The sequence below is a fragment of the Pinus tabuliformis genome, chromosome 4_2 (genome assembly GCF_031772625.1).
Source record: "Pinus tabuliformis cultivar Carrire ecotype Pingquan chromosome 4_2, CPIR1, whole genome shotgun sequence".
Taxonomy (NCBI): Eukaryota; Viridiplantae; Streptophyta; class Pinopsida; order Pinales; family Pinaceae; genus Pinus; species Pinus tabuliformis.
In genome coordinates, this window is record NC_142304.1 from 880,314,474 (window position 1) to 880,332,818 (window position 18,345).

Below are 18,345 nucleotides of genomic sequence, written 5' to 3' on the forward strand. Positions count from 1 at the left end.
ATTATCATCCTTTGAGTAGGATGATCATCTGCTGCAATGATGTACACATCAAATGTCTTTATATTTCCTGAATATATATCGCAGCCCGGATGGATGAAACTAGATCCGGGGTCTTCAAACTCGTTCGATCTTCACTCTAAGTACAAGTTGATCCATGTGAGAATTGCGCTGAAGTCGAACATGGAAAGACATCGCTTGATTACCGGTCAATGATGTAAACCGTTAACAAGCGCGAGAGGAATCACCGATAATGATAATGACCCTCAAGGTACTGCAGTACAATTCACGTGGTGTGAATAAAGGACCTGGCGTCGAACACCACGCAAAATCTTCTGGTCGAAGGTCATTGATGTATACCTGTCGCCGGAAGTGAGAAACTTGCCATTGAGGCATGCAAGCTTCAAAGTACTGAGGGGGGTGTTCCTAGATCAACTTCTTGGATAATGAGCTGAAGTCGACAAGAAGCGATCCGTCAAAGGAGGGCCTTAATGAATCCCACATCAGTGACACGGAACGGAGCTAATGATTTTAGTGGAGGTGAAAACAATCTGTGACATATGATTCAGGGTGGGGATCATGGGTGGATGAAGGATAATGTATGGCAGTGGATGGGACACGGTTGACTCTTTCTGAACAACATCTCTTGAACATATAACGACACTGATGCGATGGATCGGTAGCATTACCCCAAATGTGGATGGTTTGGCGAAGACCATGGTGATGAGACCGGTGAATGAAACAACCCAACCCGATGTGATACGGAGGAAAAGTGTCATGTTCAAGAGCGACTTGCTACCATTAAAGCTTTGAGGTTCTCCCAATTTTTCCCCAGTCATTTCTGACCAGTACCTCTTTATTTTTGTCAAGCTTGAGGAGGATAACATATGCTTGTTCTATAACCTGCCCTTCGGGCAAGCCCATCGCTATATGTTTTAACGAGCTTAGCGATAGGGAAACTCGTTCTCGTCTAAAGACAAGTTTGTCGCTATTTAATCATTTTAACGAGTCTAACGACAAGGAAAACTCGGTCCTTTTCATTTTTAGAGAGTCTGAAAAGGTACAGAAAGTTAACTCCAAAATTCCTTTTTCGTCATCTAATCCCTTAAGTCCGAAAAAGTATAAAACAATACAGAAGGGATGAGTTTTCGATAACTTTAACGAGCCGAATAAAACAAGCGCTCGACCTTTTTGTGCAATAATCCCTCAGGTCCAAAAAGATTAAAATCTAGAGGAGGGATGGCTCTTCCGGTCCTTTTAACGAGCTGGAAGGCCAAAACTCGGCAATCTTTTCATATTTTACGAGTCAGTTGAAAAGAGCTCAAAGAAGACTCGTCTTTTGAGGAACGAGTGATAAACAGGGATAGCAGCAGATTCCAGGTACAGGTTGGAATTTTCAAATCACGGCATTGTCACAAGGATGGCTAGGTGAAATCACTCTTCGCAGCTGTTCCTCAAAATGGGTGAACAATCATATGGAGGTGAACGATCGGCCAAATGAAAGTGGAGGTGGCAGGTGCAAACACGACCAAGGCTTTTTATGGCTGATAAGGTTACATACTCAATGGTTATTTACCGGTATGGGTTCATTTTTTAACGAGCTTGAATGCGCCAAAACACTGCTCAATCTTATGTTTATTTTTAACGAGCATGAACTATGTGCTAAAACTGCTCGGATCTCGCTTTTCTATTTTTTAACGAGCATAAATTCCGCGGTAAAACTGCTCGATTCTTATGTTTATTTTTTAACGAGCATGAACTATGTGCTAAAACTGCTCGATGATAAGTTTGCATGCCCCCAGCATAATAACGCAAATCGAGGTGCATGCCCCCCAAGCTTCATTGCATTCAACTCGGTGGTTGGAATGAAGGTTTACCTTTGAGATTTGGAAAGGGGGTTTGTTTCATTTTTTAATGAGGTTGACACGGTAAAAGAACTATCCTCATGACTCCTTGTTTCATTTTTTAACGAGGTTGACACGAGATAAGAACCGTCCTCGGAGCCCACTGTATTTACAGTATTTCTATTAGGGCGATGATCCACGCTGACAAAATATTTAGGAATCTTCCGAATCTATTAGATACAAAAGATTTCATTTTGTAGGTTTCCACCGTGGCCACTCCCGCCAGATTACTTGGAGCCGGTAGGGCGAAAGTACCCATTAAGGCAGGGTCTTTTAGAAGGCCTACCCCAATATTTTGAAGCGAATGATCGCTTCCATGGATCATTGGAATGCTTCCCGTAACTTGTGAACTATCGGGGAGGAAAGTTTGTTGGTCGACGACTGTAATTCTTCCTTGAAAGGGAAATGCAATCTTCCTGAAGTAGGTCGACACAACTGCGGCCATGGCATATATCCAGGGCCTTCCCAGTAGGATGTTGTAATCGAGGTTTCCATCAATTACTTCAACATCAATTCCTACTGTTTTGCCCCCCAATTCAACTTGCAAGTTACTTAAAATCCCGTATGGAGTGTATGATCGTCCATCAAATGCTTTTAACGTAGTTGATGATTTCGACAAGGGTGGTGAGCCTAAATTTTTCCAGCAATTCATCGACATAAGACATGTAGATGCCCCCTCATCAATAATTGTTCGATGAACAGTTTTGTTGAGGGCTTTCACTTGAATAAGGAAAGCTAGTTGAGCTGGTAACTGAGGGTCATATCCTTTATGATCAAAGGCCACAAGATTGGAATCCATTGGGTCAATTCCACCTATTGCTGATAATAAAGCTTGCTCTTGGGAGAAGCAATTTTGCGGTACCTCAAGTGTCGACATAACGGACGGCGATTGGGCTAGGTCCTCTATCTGTGCTATTTTCGCACAAGGATTAAATGTCGATTTGTGTACTGCTCCCTTTTGCGACTTTATCATTGGCTCAGGAATGATGGGTGGCACAACTTTGGTCAAAGTTGTTGTTGAACTACTAGGTCGTTCATTAACCTTGTTGTTCGACAGCTTTGGATTCCCGTAATCTTTATTCCTTGTCAAAGCATCATTTTGCTGCTTCGAGACAGACAACATAAGCACTTGGGATCGGGAAGCATTTTGATTAGCAACCAGATTTTGACCTGGGTTGGGAAACGGATCAGTCAATACTGCTGGGGTTTTTGAACTCTTAAAGAGTTTCTTAACTTCAGCTATATGTGGACAATCTTTCGTCCAATGATCCTCATCGCATATATGACACCCTGCCGGGGGTTTCCTTTTTCTCTCTTTCTTTTTCTTCTTGCCCCCTGGTTGCTTCAGTTGTTTGCCCTTGTCAGTCGACATGGCATTTACTTATGAGGCAAGAAGTTCTTCATTTGCATTTTGACTAGAAATTTTGTGTTTTCTAATCACGCCATCGCCGGCGTGATAGTCATTGTTTGATTTAGGAGGAGGAGGAATTGAGAATTCCGGTCTAGGGGCGTCAGGTATTTTGTCGTAGAGCGTGCCGGACTGAGTATAGACCAAGTCCAAATATTGCGCACGAGCGATAACCTGCTCTTCCGTTACGACTCCCCCCTTTGCCACATCTTCCGTGATGGCAGGAAGTAATGACTTGATAAACCATTCAGCTAATAGCTGATCAGGAACGTACGTTTTTACCATCCTACGACGACGTCGCCACTCATGTATATGATCAGATATGTGGGTGGCAGTCGTCTGTTTGAAGTTGGTAAGGAGTTCTGTTCCCGTTTCATACCTTATTGGTAATTGAAAATGGGTTAAAAAGGTTGTGGCTAAGGTACTGAAGTTGTCGAACGAAGCTCTAGGCAATTCAATGTACCATTTTGCCGCTGGACCCGTTAACGTCCTCTGAGAGAGGCGAAGTCTTATCGAATCATCATTCAGGGTGTTCGATGAACACCATAGATGGAATGTCATCACATGATTCGACGGGTCTTCACCCGGATTTCCATTAAATTTAGGAATATCTGACGGAAGTTTATGTGGAATCGCTGGCCACCAAGGGGCATAAGCAATTGGATCATTCGTCAGCCGGTTTAGATCCGGTAATTCTAGAGTTGCTACAAAGGGCAACTGTTCATTCAGGTTAGGCGAAGCATACCCAGGATAAGATGGGATCGCCTGAGCAATGGGTCTTTGCAAACCAGCATAATGTTGGCAACTTTGACTAGGTTGATGGGCATAACCATTATAGTATGGTTGCCCATTACTTACAAAGACTTGTTGCTCAGGTCCTTGATACGATTGCTGGAATGGCGGTTGTTGAGATTGAATCAGCTCTGGTTGTTGGACCATTTGCTGTTGACCAATACTAGATGATTGACCAGGATGAGGAGTCACAGTACTTGTTTGAGCCTGAGTCGCTCCAGATAAGGAGGCACTACCCTGAGATTGTGATTGAGTCGTTGAGACAAGAGGTTGTTGTATTGCAACCTGAGAAACTTGGGGTTGAAATACAACAGGTGGAACTTGTACTTGCGACACATTCACTATAGCAGGTATGGTGGGAATATTCGACACAGGGTGTACTGGTTGCATTGAATATACAACCCCTGGTTGTTGAGGCAGTATTGGTACCCAACCGCTGGATGTAATTCCAGTTTGACCTGAACTTTGTTGTAAACTCCCATATGGTTGTTCTCTGGGAGGGAACAATGAAAGAGCATACTGCCCTCCATATGGTGGAAATCCAGTACTTAAAGGGTAAATTGGCCTTTGAAGACACATTGGATCAATTTGTTGAGTTTCAACATAAGAAATACCAGATGATAATCCGGATGAAGAAATAGGAACTAACCATGTCGTTGTCCCTGATTGGACTCCGGCTTGTTGTTGACAATTTGCCGGGACAGATGGTATACCAGCGAACATCGTTGGAGTAGCAGCAGGAGGCTCTGCTGCTGCTGTGTCGGACGACACAGTCCTAGATGTCGACGGTTGTTCAGACATATCTAGTCTATCCAAAAGATTTCTTAGCGATTCTACAAGAACTTACGATGCCAAAAGACTAACTTCGAAGATCAACGAGAGAATGGTGATGATTATAATGTTTAAAATAAATTTTAACGACGCTTAGACACAACTTGCTTTTTCACTTTTAAAGAGTCGAGAAAAAGCTAAAGATGACTCTAGTCTCCTTCGATGTTTTAACGAGCCCGAAGTGACAAATGCTCGGATGGACTTTTTCAGTTATAGAGTTTGAAAAAGGCCAAAAGAAACTACTCTGGAGTTCTAGGCAGAGGGTGTGCCAAACTTTTCGCAAAACCACAGAATACGTTTTACGGTACGAGTGGTTGATCTTCGTGAATGCTGTGTTCACTGCATTGCGATCAGTAGGGCGGGCGACACGGCTTCCTAAGGATAAAAGATATATGCCTATAGGGGTCTCCCAATATATACGCGACGGTACGTGGGAGCACAAGTCCGTATTAGTGCCACCGACTCTCAGGAGGAATCACCCACCTTCTTCGAGATCGACAGTCACTACGTTTAACGACGCCGGAACACGTCTCTAGCTTAGACCTCTATGTGTTTGCGTTATGTTTCAAAGCGTTGTTAGGTTCATTCAGTATATTTTAAGTTGATCTTTTTAAAGTTTGCCTTTCAAGGTTCACCACGAGATGTTTGATACAAATTCCTAAACGCAGTCTAAGATGAGAAGCAAGCTTTTTCAATCTTTTCGACTTATGAAAATCTTAACTACTGAGGGAAAAGAAAGACATCATCTTTTCACACAGATCATAGAGCACACACTAATGCACTTTTTCCTAAATCAACATGCAAACTGTCGAAATGCACATGCACAATGCAGGTATTTCTTTTCTCTTTCTTAATGTTGATGTAATACAAAAAGAAAGCTGTTGTATAACTTTGAATTCAATTTCAAGTGAAAGCAAACAAGCTTGTCCAAAATCAAAAGACACTTTAAGATTTACTTGTTTCGACACTAGAAATATATAAATTCAAACCATATGACGAAAGCAAAAGCTCAATCAGCTATGAACAGCAAACAACTAACTCTTAAGATCAAAACGACACTTTATCACAGGTCTAGATCTAAGAGGCCACAACAAGACTAGTTCACTTTCGTTATGGGAAACTGCAAATGATATAAGAAATACACAAAGAACAAACACAGTTTCTTTATACAACCGAGGCGGAATAGTGGCAAGGAAAGTTGGTTTCAGATAGGTACATTGACTGATAACAGGCTGCAAAAACAAGGGTGAAAACAGGGCAATAAACAGCAAGGAACCCCAGTAGCACAAGGCAAAACTGGTTCAGCGCAGGTGGTACACTGTCAGTTTGACATTCAGCGCAGGTAGCCCCTTCGGGATTTGCGCTGAAATGCAGACTGCCTTCACAGTGCCTGCACTGAAGAGATAAACTTTCGTTTTTCTCAGTTTCCGGGTCACAGATTGCTCAAAAATTCACAGTTTTTGGCCAAATCAGAAGCTATCAATCAAGTACACACTAAGGGATGAAAAGGAGGATGAAAAGCTATCACTAAGAGCTGTTCAGAGTCCTTGTGGATCAGCTCTTCAAATCATAAACATGCCCAGAAACTGGGCTAGAGTAGCTGCCCTCTACTTTGCACTTGAAAGATCCAAATGCAGTTCGATTCGGTACTCCCTGTGTTTATGAAATGAATAGCAAAAACATAAACAACCAACAAGATACGATCCCCAGTGGAGTCGCCAATTTGTTGTTGGGAAAAGTATCCAATACGGAATGACCCTATCTCACTCTAAGGGTGATAGTACCTCAACAACAATCAAAGCAAAGCTATTCAAGATTACTTCTTTATGAGATGTAAGAGAGGGGAGAAAGAGATCCACTAACCGATGTCTTCCGCTAATGATTGATCCAATCTTCTCTCCTTGCTGCTTGCTCCCAGCTCCTTGCTCTTTCACTGGCCCAGCTACACCAAGATCCTGCAAGATGGCAAGAGAGGGAAACTACAAGAAGCATACATTCATAATTGATTCAAGGATTAGAATAAATCAAATATACAAGTATAACAATACACCATTGAGACACATGCATATAGAAGAACCTCAAATGCTTTATTAATGGAAGAAGTAAAGTTCAGGAAGTGATACAACCATAAGAGGCCCAATCCAGCATCACCTCCCAGCAGAAAGAAATCTCCTCTTCACCTCCTTCAAAGCAAATCACCCAATAGTTCTATATTCAAACCAACAGCACTTCCTTACATTCACAAGATTCCAGCCTCCCTAGACCTCATGAGAGAGCTCTATATATAGGAGTTTTGGAGAAAGGATGAGTCAGCTTGAGGCTGGCATGAAGCTGACTAGTGTCCTCTCCCACTTCAGTTATTCTTCAGTTCTAGAGTCCACTTGGAGGTTCTTGCTTCCACTTGGAGATCTAGACCCTCTTACTCATCACCAGTCGAATTCTCTGATCCAAGTGTCATTTTGGAAGCTTCCTGGGCATTGACACCTTGAGGAATGACTGTGCCACTTGGCCAAACTCGCCCAGCGCAGGTAGCCTTCTTTGCAGTTGACATTCAGCGCAGGTACACAGTGGAGCACTTGACATTCAGCGCAGATGCTCAGTGGAGCAGTTGACATGATCCAGAATTAGCTTGTTTTTGAGTGTTTTCAGGTGGAGAACTGATATTCAGTGCTGTGGTTTGCTGACCTTGTTCCTCTAGGGGTAGGAACAACATGTTTAGGGACTTTGGATCCCTCAGATTATTGACATTTCATGCTTCATGCTATAAGGCACAAAAATGTCTATAACACAGGGTTTCTGCTACTGATCTAGGGCATCCATCTACAAGTTCGATCTTGGAGAAAAGGAGGCAAAAAGGTCAAGTGGGGGTCATGTTTCGTACCGGTACTGTTTCAAAAACTCGTACCCATTTTCCTGTATCTTGCAACTTAGTGTAAAAGAGAGGGGATTGAGCATATCTGGTGGTTTCAAAATTTTGTTACCATTTTCTATTGAGCAAACAAAAAGAAATCTGGTGGTTTTATTGCCATTAGTGGAGCTATTGTGGAGTGAAGATTGACTCCAATATACCATATCCATATTTCTAAGCATGTATACAACTTTGTGCTTGCATTATATTTTTTATTTTTGTAGATTTAGTAAAGGGTTTGCAATATCCATTTGGACTGAAGTGAATTGAAATTTTTGCCGCTGTAATTAAATATTTCAGAGCAGCCCTAACGCTGAAAGCCCTTAGGGATTAGATCTAGGAAACCCTTAGTGAGGTGAAATTTCTGAATTTGCAATAAAAGCCATATATGTAGATTTCTATGTTTTCTTGGGACAAACTAGTGGGAGAGTCATGAAGTGCTGTAGTGCATTGTGTGCAAGGATTTTCACGACACAAAAGGAAAAATTGCACGAATTGAGTTTAGTTGTGGCCTCCATTTTCCACATTTGGTAGATATTGAATATCTTTGAATTGGGGTTAAATTTTATTATTTTAATAAACTCTTTGCTATGGCCATAGGGGTACAAGGATGAGATTAAAACATTACGATGGATGACCTAGTCTTGGCCCATTGATTGTCATGCTAGATGAAATTTAAATGGGAAATTATTTTGAATTGATTATTGTGTTCGACTTTGATAGCATGTTACACTCCTCATAGTGTGGCAGCTTGGCCAAAGAGATTCTATAAGTATTTCTCCACAAAAAAGGAATGAATGAATGAATGGATGCATTTAATCCCGTCCACAAGACCTTGCAGTCTAAGGGACCAACAAATAACGACTTAATCCATATTCAGATTCTTTTCCCCTCTGCTGCAAAAAATGCAAGTTCTTTCTTCCCAATCTTCTTTGGGGACCATCCATCTACCAGTTTCACATCTCAGATGATGGGAGCTAGTCCTCAGTTGCGCAATTAAAATTTTAGCCTTTCCCTTGGTTGAAGATCTCAAATACTCTTTATCATCATGCTTCCATGTGGGGTTAAATTCTTTGACATAATATGCTTTTTTCCTGCCTACCTGTTTTGTCCACATGGCAGTCTTGAATTTTTCTAACACCCACTTTTTTATCTCCTCCTTAGTGTGAGGACAGTCATGCATATTTATGTCCCATTTGCCCAACCACTTTCTATTTTGTTTCATCCATGTCTTTTTCCGACGATTTAGCTCTTCTTCAACAACCATTTTGGGCCAGTGGTGCTTATCCATATTTTCAACATTTTTTAGGTAACTTAACAAATGAATGATCACTGAAGCCTCAATTGGAAACATACCAGCCTCAGCTAAAAAGATATCATATTGGACCATTGATTTGACTTTGAGACTACTAGTGATTAGATGTTTTTGAATTCTTTCTATTTATTGCCATTTGTGGTTTGACATGCTGCTCCTCCATATCTCACTACCATAGAGGATAACTGGCACCACTAATAATCCAATGGGGGTTTTCTTAGTCTTCCAATCCCACAGTTCTGCTTGTCTGCACCTATTCTGGAGAAGGTATGAAGCTTTCCACCCTTCTTGGATTCTCTTTGATCTGCATGTCTCCCAGCTGAGCCAATAGTGGAAATCAATTCCTTGGTAGTTGTACTCATCTACAACCTCCAAGGGGCTACCCTCAAAGAAAAAGGTAACCTGCTGCTTTTTTCTTTTCAAAGAAAAAATCACGACTTTGGTCTTGCTGGTGTTGCGTTCCAGCCTCTTGAGAAAAGAGTTCCAGAGCTTTCAAGTGTTCTCTCAAAGTGAACTGTCAAAAGTGTGAACCATATTAAAGACCTTATCTTGTTTTAGGCATGACTTCAAGAAAGTAATTGTATTAATCACGGTGATTGGTTGGAGAAAGTCAGTGACTGTGCAAAGTGTGAACCATATCAGTGCCCTTATCTTGTTAGGCACGATTTGAAGAAAAAAAGTAATTGTATTAATCAAGGTAGTTGGTTGTTTCTAACAGCAAAAAATAACATAGAGTGCATTAGCTGTCTTCTTGATCTGACACATCACTTGAAATTGAAAAACTTCAAATAAATAAACATCTCACAAAGGAAAGCTTGTTGTCATGCCTTAGTATATATCACATAGTTTTGTTTTATATGATGTGTAGATATGTCATACTTGTAGAGTTTACTGTTAAGACAATATGATCAATTTTTTTCAAAAGCTCAGCTTGGCAATGTTATGATACTTGAGCTTATTTATGACAACTTTGGTTGCAGGTTTTGCATTTGCTTCGTAGATATCTGGGAGAATATGTGCATGGTCTCTCCACCGAGGCTCTAAAGATCAGTGTCTGGAAAGGTATTGAAATGGATGATTTTCATTTTTGAACTTGTTGATTAATAACCTAACCTTTGATATCCGAGGAGAGACAGCTTGTTGTTTTTCAATCTATGAGTTCCATTTGGTGTCTTCCAAGACACTTCTGAGAATGTCTGTAAGGCAGCTCTTAATGTTCATATTTCCAGTTTTGAGCACATGGGTTTCATCGCATCATTACCTAGTAAAATTCATTGGGAGTCTATTTTCATGTCGCTTTATAATTTATTTGATTAATTTTTTTGAACACTGAAATAAAATGTCCTTTATAAACTTCACAAATTTCTTCTATTATTGGTACACATAAAGTTATATAACAGTTAAAATGATAGCTGTTTGGCTAGTTTTTTTGTAAATTAGTATCTATGCATGCATGGAATGCTTTAGTCTTGACTTATTGGTATTCATAGCAGGTTGTATTGGAGCATACCAATGTTACTTTTGTTGGCTTGGAATGCAGGCTGTGGGATTGACTTTTTCTTAGAGTTCTGTTTAACACTGTTGCAGGTGACGTGGTTTTAAGAGACTTGCGTTTAAAGGCTGAAGCACTGAATGCTTTGAAGTTGCCCATTAGAGTCAAAGCTGGCTTCCTGGGTTCTGTGACACTTAAGGTATTGACTTCCCCAGCTAAAGGACAAGTGGTTTGGTAATACATAGTATTTTAGTTTTATTATACTTCTACATGCCAGTCTCTAGCAAGTTCTGGTAAACCTAAGGGCTATGCAATATTTGCCATCTGCTTTTCTGGACAAATTTTATTTTGTTATCATGAGATCAGGTTAGAGAGTTGGAAGTTTTATCTACTTGTGTTGTTTCTGATATTCACGAGAAAAATCATACCGAAGGGAAATGAAGCAATGCGGTTGAAAAAGTTGATTGGAAACATTCGTAGTTGTGATGTACTGTTCCTGGACCTGTTCAACATCCAAAGTTTTAATGGAAGTTTTTGAAGTTTGAAGATGTTCTGCTCCTCTAGGCAGCCTCACTGTAATTAAGATTGATATGGTCATTGCAATGACCTCCATCTGCATGGTTCGACATCTGCATTGCAATGAGCTTCCTAATTGTCAAATTGAGACTTTGAACTTCAAGTTTCAACTGCTTCATCCTAATATTTAGACCTACCATCATTTCCTTGTCCGTGTTTGGCTGGCCCTCAAAATGCAGAGATCTGCTTAGAATGTCTACTGTCATCTCCTTTATGGAGAAAACTGAAATAATTTTCTTTGCACTCCCTAATAGGTCATGAGTTTTTTCACCCATTGTAAGATGTTCTAGAGGACTCAGACAGCGAGCCAGTACCATGTTCATTCCCCTCGCCCTTCCATTAGGAGTTGTGTTTTAGTTGGGACATGACCTTTCTTATGTTCCTTCATTAATTATAATTTATTATTTACATTATGCGATATATATTTATGCTGATAACATTGTCTTCCCCATAGAAATGCTTTGTCCTGAAAGCACATTGATGAAAACGCTTTACATATTTTACTTGTAATATCTTCACCTGATTCTTTGTTTTATTGATGTTGTCATGGTTGATGATACGAGACAGTACGAACTTGTAAGTGCTGAGCAGAATTGTAGAACTGTAACATGATCTGACCATCCTAATTCGAGCCTTTGTGGAATGTTGCATTTATAGGCTTTCCAAGATGAATTATTATCATGAAATTTGACAATACTGGTATCAATATTCTTTGGAAAGTAGGTTAATTGTTGATACATTGACTGGTTAACGTACCTGTGCTTGTGATTAGGATGTCAATAAAGTGTCTTCGTAATATTTTTTTTGGATTTGCTTTTGGACTTTTATTTTCTTCATGCACTGATGTTGCAGTATTAAGTGCTGAGCTTTTGTTAGTGAGTACAGTTGGTATATCTATCGTTTGGCATCTTCTTGAGTTGTGATATTAACTGTATTTGTATTTGTTCCTTTCTCCAGAAGACGCCAAACTAATTTAAGTAAAAAGATACTCAGGATATGAAGATTTTGACTCTTCCCTCTTGATAAGTTGTAATTTGTTTTCCAATGACTTCTTATCCTTCTTAAGCTTCTTAATTTCAGTAAGTAATTTTCCATTGTGGTCCTTGAAGTTAGAAAATTTTCCATTTTTGTCTCTGATAATTTTGTCAACTTATTTTTCCATATTTTCCACTGACTTTTGATTTTCTTGAAGGATTACTTGAGATATCTTTAAGGAATCAGGTTCTGATGTAGTGTCTTGTAATGTTATCCTTTTCTTCTTATAGAAAAATGCTAAAAGTCTTCTTCATGTTCAAGATGAAAGTTCCTAACACTTCTATGTGAGGTGAATCTAGAAGTATGTCACTATCATTGCTGCACAAAGGTCTAACAATGAATTGTGATACAAAAGTATAAATCCATAATGTTTAGTTGTAAATAGATTATGTCATATTGTTGGTTGTAAATTAATTTTAACAACACAACCTGTAATCCTTCTATTTGATACGATGATGAAGCAGACGACTCTCTTCAGCATTGTTACAATGACATGAATTTGAAATTGTGGTTCTTCACTGCTGGTAATTGGAAATCAGATCTAGATCCCCTTGTAATTTCGAGTGTATCTTTGTTTTAATGGTGGTCAAGGAAATGATAGCAAGATTGGAGTGACGAGATTTCTTTGTTTCCTTTATTAACTACTGCTGCAACCCTTGTTCTCGCAAGTGGAAATGTATAGGCTCTTGGTAGCAAATGTTGGTATCGATAAATGTGTGGATATAATCATCGTAGAGTATAACAAATGAATTGATTAGTATTCCCTTTAACTTGAATTAATTCACTCGAATATCTTATGGTAGTTGGAATTCAAATAATTATGAATGAATTAGGAGCCAGTGATAGAGCAACACCTTATTTTTAGGTCCCCGCTATGCTATGAGATCCAAGAGCAGTGGCATTGCCTCTATAGAGATTCAAGAGGATTCCTCTCTTCATTTTTTTCGGTATCTTGACCAGAGATGCTAGCCCTCTTCATCAGGGAGATATTCAAACATAGATCTTAGATCGTACATACCTTGCCTCACTCAGGGACTATTTGGATGATCACATCATTCCAGGTTGATTTTGTTGATCGGAGCAACAAGTGATGAGATGAATTCTAGAGTATTTCAAATAGTAGAATAGTGAGACCTTGGGTCTCCGCTTAACCGCGCACCCCCCCTGCTTTAGGAGGCTAAACAGTGTCCTCGAGATCGTTGCGGAGGCGCTGAACAACACATTAGTTCACTTACACCTAGAGCGTTAGAAGGATTAGTTCTAGTCAGTTCCCAAGCATAGTGCCTCCCCCCGATGAACTTCTCCCTGGCCCTAGTGTAACAACCAAAGACTTATGTAGAGCTTCTTTCCTTTGGTCTTGGATTCTAAGAGTATTCATTGCTCCTACACCCCCGCTAGGATCATGCAACCAAACACCTCTTTGGATCCATAGGATTCCGATTGCAAACCAACGCCACTATTGCCCCGTTGGCTATTAGACTCGGACATTCTTGATATCACTAACCTCTAGCTAGGTTAGGCAAAGTCTTGATAATGAGTGTAGCCAACAACCAGGATTAGAGTCGACTTTGATTCCAATTGTGACAACCAAATATGGCTCACTTTCAAATATAAAAAATATTTAGAAAATAGAGATATCCATTAAGATAAATAATTAATATATAAAATGTATGAGTAAAAATGATATGATATACAATTGAGGGCTGCATTATAAATACTACGTTGGAGTTCTCTTTCATAAGAAGTTGTGTATTTTCATTGAAACATGTCCTTTCATGTGTCTCTTTGTTAATTAATTAATTATTTTTATGTGTGGTTCACGTACACTAGAGATCAGTGGTTGCTACGTCCACGGAAACAATTCAGGTAGATCCACCCGAAGGGATCATTTCTTGTCTCATTAGCAGAGCCTAACCCCGAGCGTGTCAAGGAGAATGAAGCGAACACAGTTCCTTCTATAAATTAATTACTCCAGAAGACTTGGAATATAATGATATCCATGAGGATACAAATATTATATATTAAAATGTCTGAATAAGAATAAAAATGAATTACAATGAGAACGAGAGGCTTGCTTATATACCAAGCAAGTGTCTCTTCATGAAGAGCCATGTCTCATTTAGACATGCCTCTTCAACCTAATTACTAGTTTAACTAATCATTATTTATGATTATTATTGTTTACAATTATTTTACATTATTTTATATATTTTATTCGTAACATTGCCTCCTTCCTCAAAAAGATTTGTCCTGAAAGCTTGTCGATGAAAAAGGCTTGATCTTTTTTCAGCTTCGAACGTCTTTTTGTCTCGGAATAGTCATCTTCGTCGATACAAGCTGATATGATCTTCTAAGTGACAAACAAATTGTCGCACTGAGAAGGGATTGGACCATCCTAGATTAATCTTCTGCGTAGTATTCTGATTACTGGAATTTTGTAATGACTTGTCAGCATAAGACTGGATTGATTTTACGTCATTATTCTTCGGAAGATCAATTTATCGTTTTGGTTCTGAATGGTCCCGATACGTAGCGTGGTTGATTTGTCTATTCTCATGATTCGGATGTCGATAGGGAACTTTTTTGGTTTGATTTCTCTTTACTGGGCATGCGGCAATTTTTATATTTTCCTCTGGCGAAGATGTTGTTGAGTTGGTTATGGAACATTCTCTTGGGAAGTTCATTGTTTAAACTGCAACATCCAAGCGCATCTTTTGTTCAACTTGCTTGTCTTCTTCCTGAGTTGTGACATTCACTGAATCGGTATTTGTTGTTTTGTCATCAACTTGAATTCCTACATATGATGCTTCTTTCTCGATAAGTTGTTGTACCTTGTTTTCTAATGATTCCTTATCCTTATGTTTCTTAATTTGCGATAGTAATTTTTCGCTATGGTTTTTAAATCGAGAAACTTCTTCATTTTTGTCAACATTGATTTTGTCAATTTCTTTTTGCATATTTTGTAATACCTTTTTACCTTCTTGAGACATTACTTTTGAAATATCTGAGATATCTTCTGGCGTTACTAAATTTGGTTTTAGTGTAAAATCTTGGAGCGTTATTTTCTTCTTCTTGTAAGAAAATGTTAAAAACTTTTTCTTCGTATTTAAGATCACAGATCCTAGAGTTTCCATCCAGGGTGATCCCAAAACAATGTCACTATTGTCAAGAAATAAGTTTTTCATGGTGAATTGCGAGGTAAAAGTGTAATCTCCAATACTTAGGTGTAGATTTCTTATGTCATATTGTTTGTTATATTCGCCATAAATATTTGTTTCAACTATATTTGATTTAGGAATCACCAATTGGTTAGCACATCTAGGACTAACACAATTACCTTTTTTTTTTTTTTCAGCAGGACTGATAGAGATTATGATATCTCTTCCTGCGAGTGATCCTTTGATTTTAAATAATGTATCAACACATTTACTAAAGGTTTTAGAAAATCTTCCCTCTTTCATTTTTGAACTACACTCAATTTCGTTATCGTCAACGGTTGACTCCATTTTTACTTTATTAAGATGAACTTGGGATTTTTTTTTATAATAAATTTATTATCTTATAATAATAATAGTTTCACTTCTTTTTTTTTAAATAATAAATTGGTCCCCCTTTTTATATACTTAATTACTCCCTTGATAACTTTTTAATGTCACCCCACTTAATATAAAAGTCCCACTCGTTATAAATTTTTATGATGTCACCACACTTAATATAAACTTTTATGATGTCACCACACTTAATAAATATAAAGGTCACGTCTTTTCATATGACAGGGTCATGATGTTCACCATATTTTTTAAGTAAAAAGTAAAACTTACCTTTCACGTAAAGAGATTTTGTATCCCTTTTGTTTTTTTCTTTTACTTTTAAAATACCATGGGCAATTACCATGGGTTGTTTCTAAAACCACGGGCTTCTCCACGTAAAAGTTTTAAATATACTTGGAAAGATTCCCTCTTATCTTTTATATCTTTTTTTTTAATCTTTATATATACTTATTTTATTTTCTTTATTTTCTTTTTTTGAATAATTATTTTATATTTTTTCTTTTAAAATAATATTTTATTTTTTTATTATTTTTAAATATGGCCAATTTTTATATATTGACTTTTTTTTTTTTTTTTCTTATTTACCTCTTTTTTTTAAAAATTATTTCTCTATATTTTTTTTTGAATCTTTTAAATGGCCAAAGGCCTGACAGTAGTATGGAGAATCTCCAGAAATTGGTAGGGAAACACTTTAACGACAACGATGTTGAAGAATTTGATGGTCAAAGACCTGGATCGAAGAACGAGCTCTATGTGCTGGCTAAACAATCTAGAGGAACCAACACCTTTGATACCAAATGAAGTGAACAAAGTTCCTTCTGTAAATTAATTACTCCAGAAGACTTGGAATATAATGATATCCATGAGGATACAAATATTATATATTAAAATGTCTGAATAAGAATAAGAATGAATTACAATGAGAACGAGAGGCTTGCTTATATACCAAGCAAGTGTCTCTTCATGAAGAGTCATGTCTCATTTAGACATGCCTCTTCAACCTAATTACTAGTTTAACTAATCATTATTTATGATTATTATTGTTTACAATTATTTTACATTATTTTATATCTTTTATTCGTAACAGAGAATTGACCTTATGACCTCCCATTCGTAAGAAACTTTTAACGCTGAGAACTCGACCAATTGAGCTAACCCTTGGGGCGTATGTTCCATTGGTAGCTACTGCCTTCATTTTTCATTGTGATGACAATATTAAAGCATTATGATGAATTGATTGATTTAAGTCCTTATCATGATTGGATTCCTCATGTTATCTTGGTGATATTCTTCCACTGATAATGGATCTACTGGTTTGATTTTGATTGGATCATTATATTATTTGTCTATTTATCTCGATGCTTTCAAAGTGAAAAAATTGGAGGATTCAACTTGTAGGATCATTTTTATCGATGGGTCCTCGTTTGGAGAATTGGGGTTTGAAATCTTCCAGAGCCACTTTGAAGCATTGAGTGGTGTTTTTTGGGGTAAATTCTTTTTCCTCTTTAGTGCCAGAACCCAAGAGGTTGAACTCCACTTAGAGACCTTTCCAATGGTGCAATTATTGCATCAATTAGAGTTGACATGTCCCAATTTAGCCCATCAATTCATAGGTGTGTGTGAAAATAATGCTCACGGAGTAGGAAAGGCTTCAAAGCAAGGTGCCATAGCCATGAGACCAGCTAATGAGGGTCCAACATCTTGAGTGTATTGATGTAAGGAGGGAGAAATCAAGGTGGTATGAGGTACCCCTTATCTCGGCTTGCTTTTCCACCCCTTTAGTGCATCTTCAATGTTTTTCCGCTGTTTTGTGCATAAATTAGGAGCCCAAGCTTGCTTTTATATTTTTCCAATACCCCTTTAAGATGTAGCAAGTTATCGCTAATCAAGTTTCAGACTTTCAAGAGTTCTTTTGTTTGAGATGAAGCATTAAATGTTTGAGGAACTGGGTGATGGCTAATGAGGGGAGCAAAGCTCATGCTAGGCCTTTGCCCACATGCTAAATATTATCCCAACCATCATTTTCATTTTACATTTCCTTTTATTGTTTCTTTATATGCTTTTAACTTTCTTTCAATTGCATCAAAATCCAGGGCCAAGTTTTCGGGTCCTGAATCAAGGATGTGGGTAGAGGACGCCAATCTTAATGATTAGTGGCTACCAACCCAAAGAAAGGATGTGGATAACTAGGAGGGATGGAAAGTGGTAAGTATGGATTACCTTGGACATGCTATATCAATCAGTGCCTCCCTAAAACCTAAGGTCCTATAGGAGGTCCCACTAGATTAGAGTCAAAGACTAATGTCCTAAGTGAAGTGTGGGAACGAGAATACAATTGAGATTGGTCAATCATCTAGTTCTCCCTGTGATCCATATCGATATGCACGTAACATTAAATGAAAACACATGATTGCAAGAATGGTTAAAGTACTTGTCGATAGATAACCCACCTTCCTTCAAGAGGAAATGCCAGATGGGAGAGAGATATGACTGGAGAAATGGGTGTAGAACTGTGGCATAGTGTTATGTGCTAACC

The 18,345-nt window shown here is 38.4% G+C and overlaps 1 protein-coding gene across 3 annotated transcripts in view; it reads left to right on the plus strand.

The window, feature by feature from the left end:
* Positions 1–18,345, plus strand: part of LOC149172507 (calcium-dependent lipid-binding family protein) — a 473,345-nt gene that overhangs the window by 28,373 nt on the left and 426,627 nt on the right. For all 3 annotated transcript variants that reach the window (XM_089424336.1, XM_089424337.1, XM_089424338.1), the window contains 2 exons: positions 10,136–10,217; positions 10,743–10,846. In XM_089424336.1, coding sequence (XP_089280462.1) covers positions 10,136–10,217; positions 10,743–10,846 — 186 coding nt within the window. The remainder of the gene's footprint in view (positions 1–10,135; positions 10,218–10,742; positions 10,847–18,345) is intronic.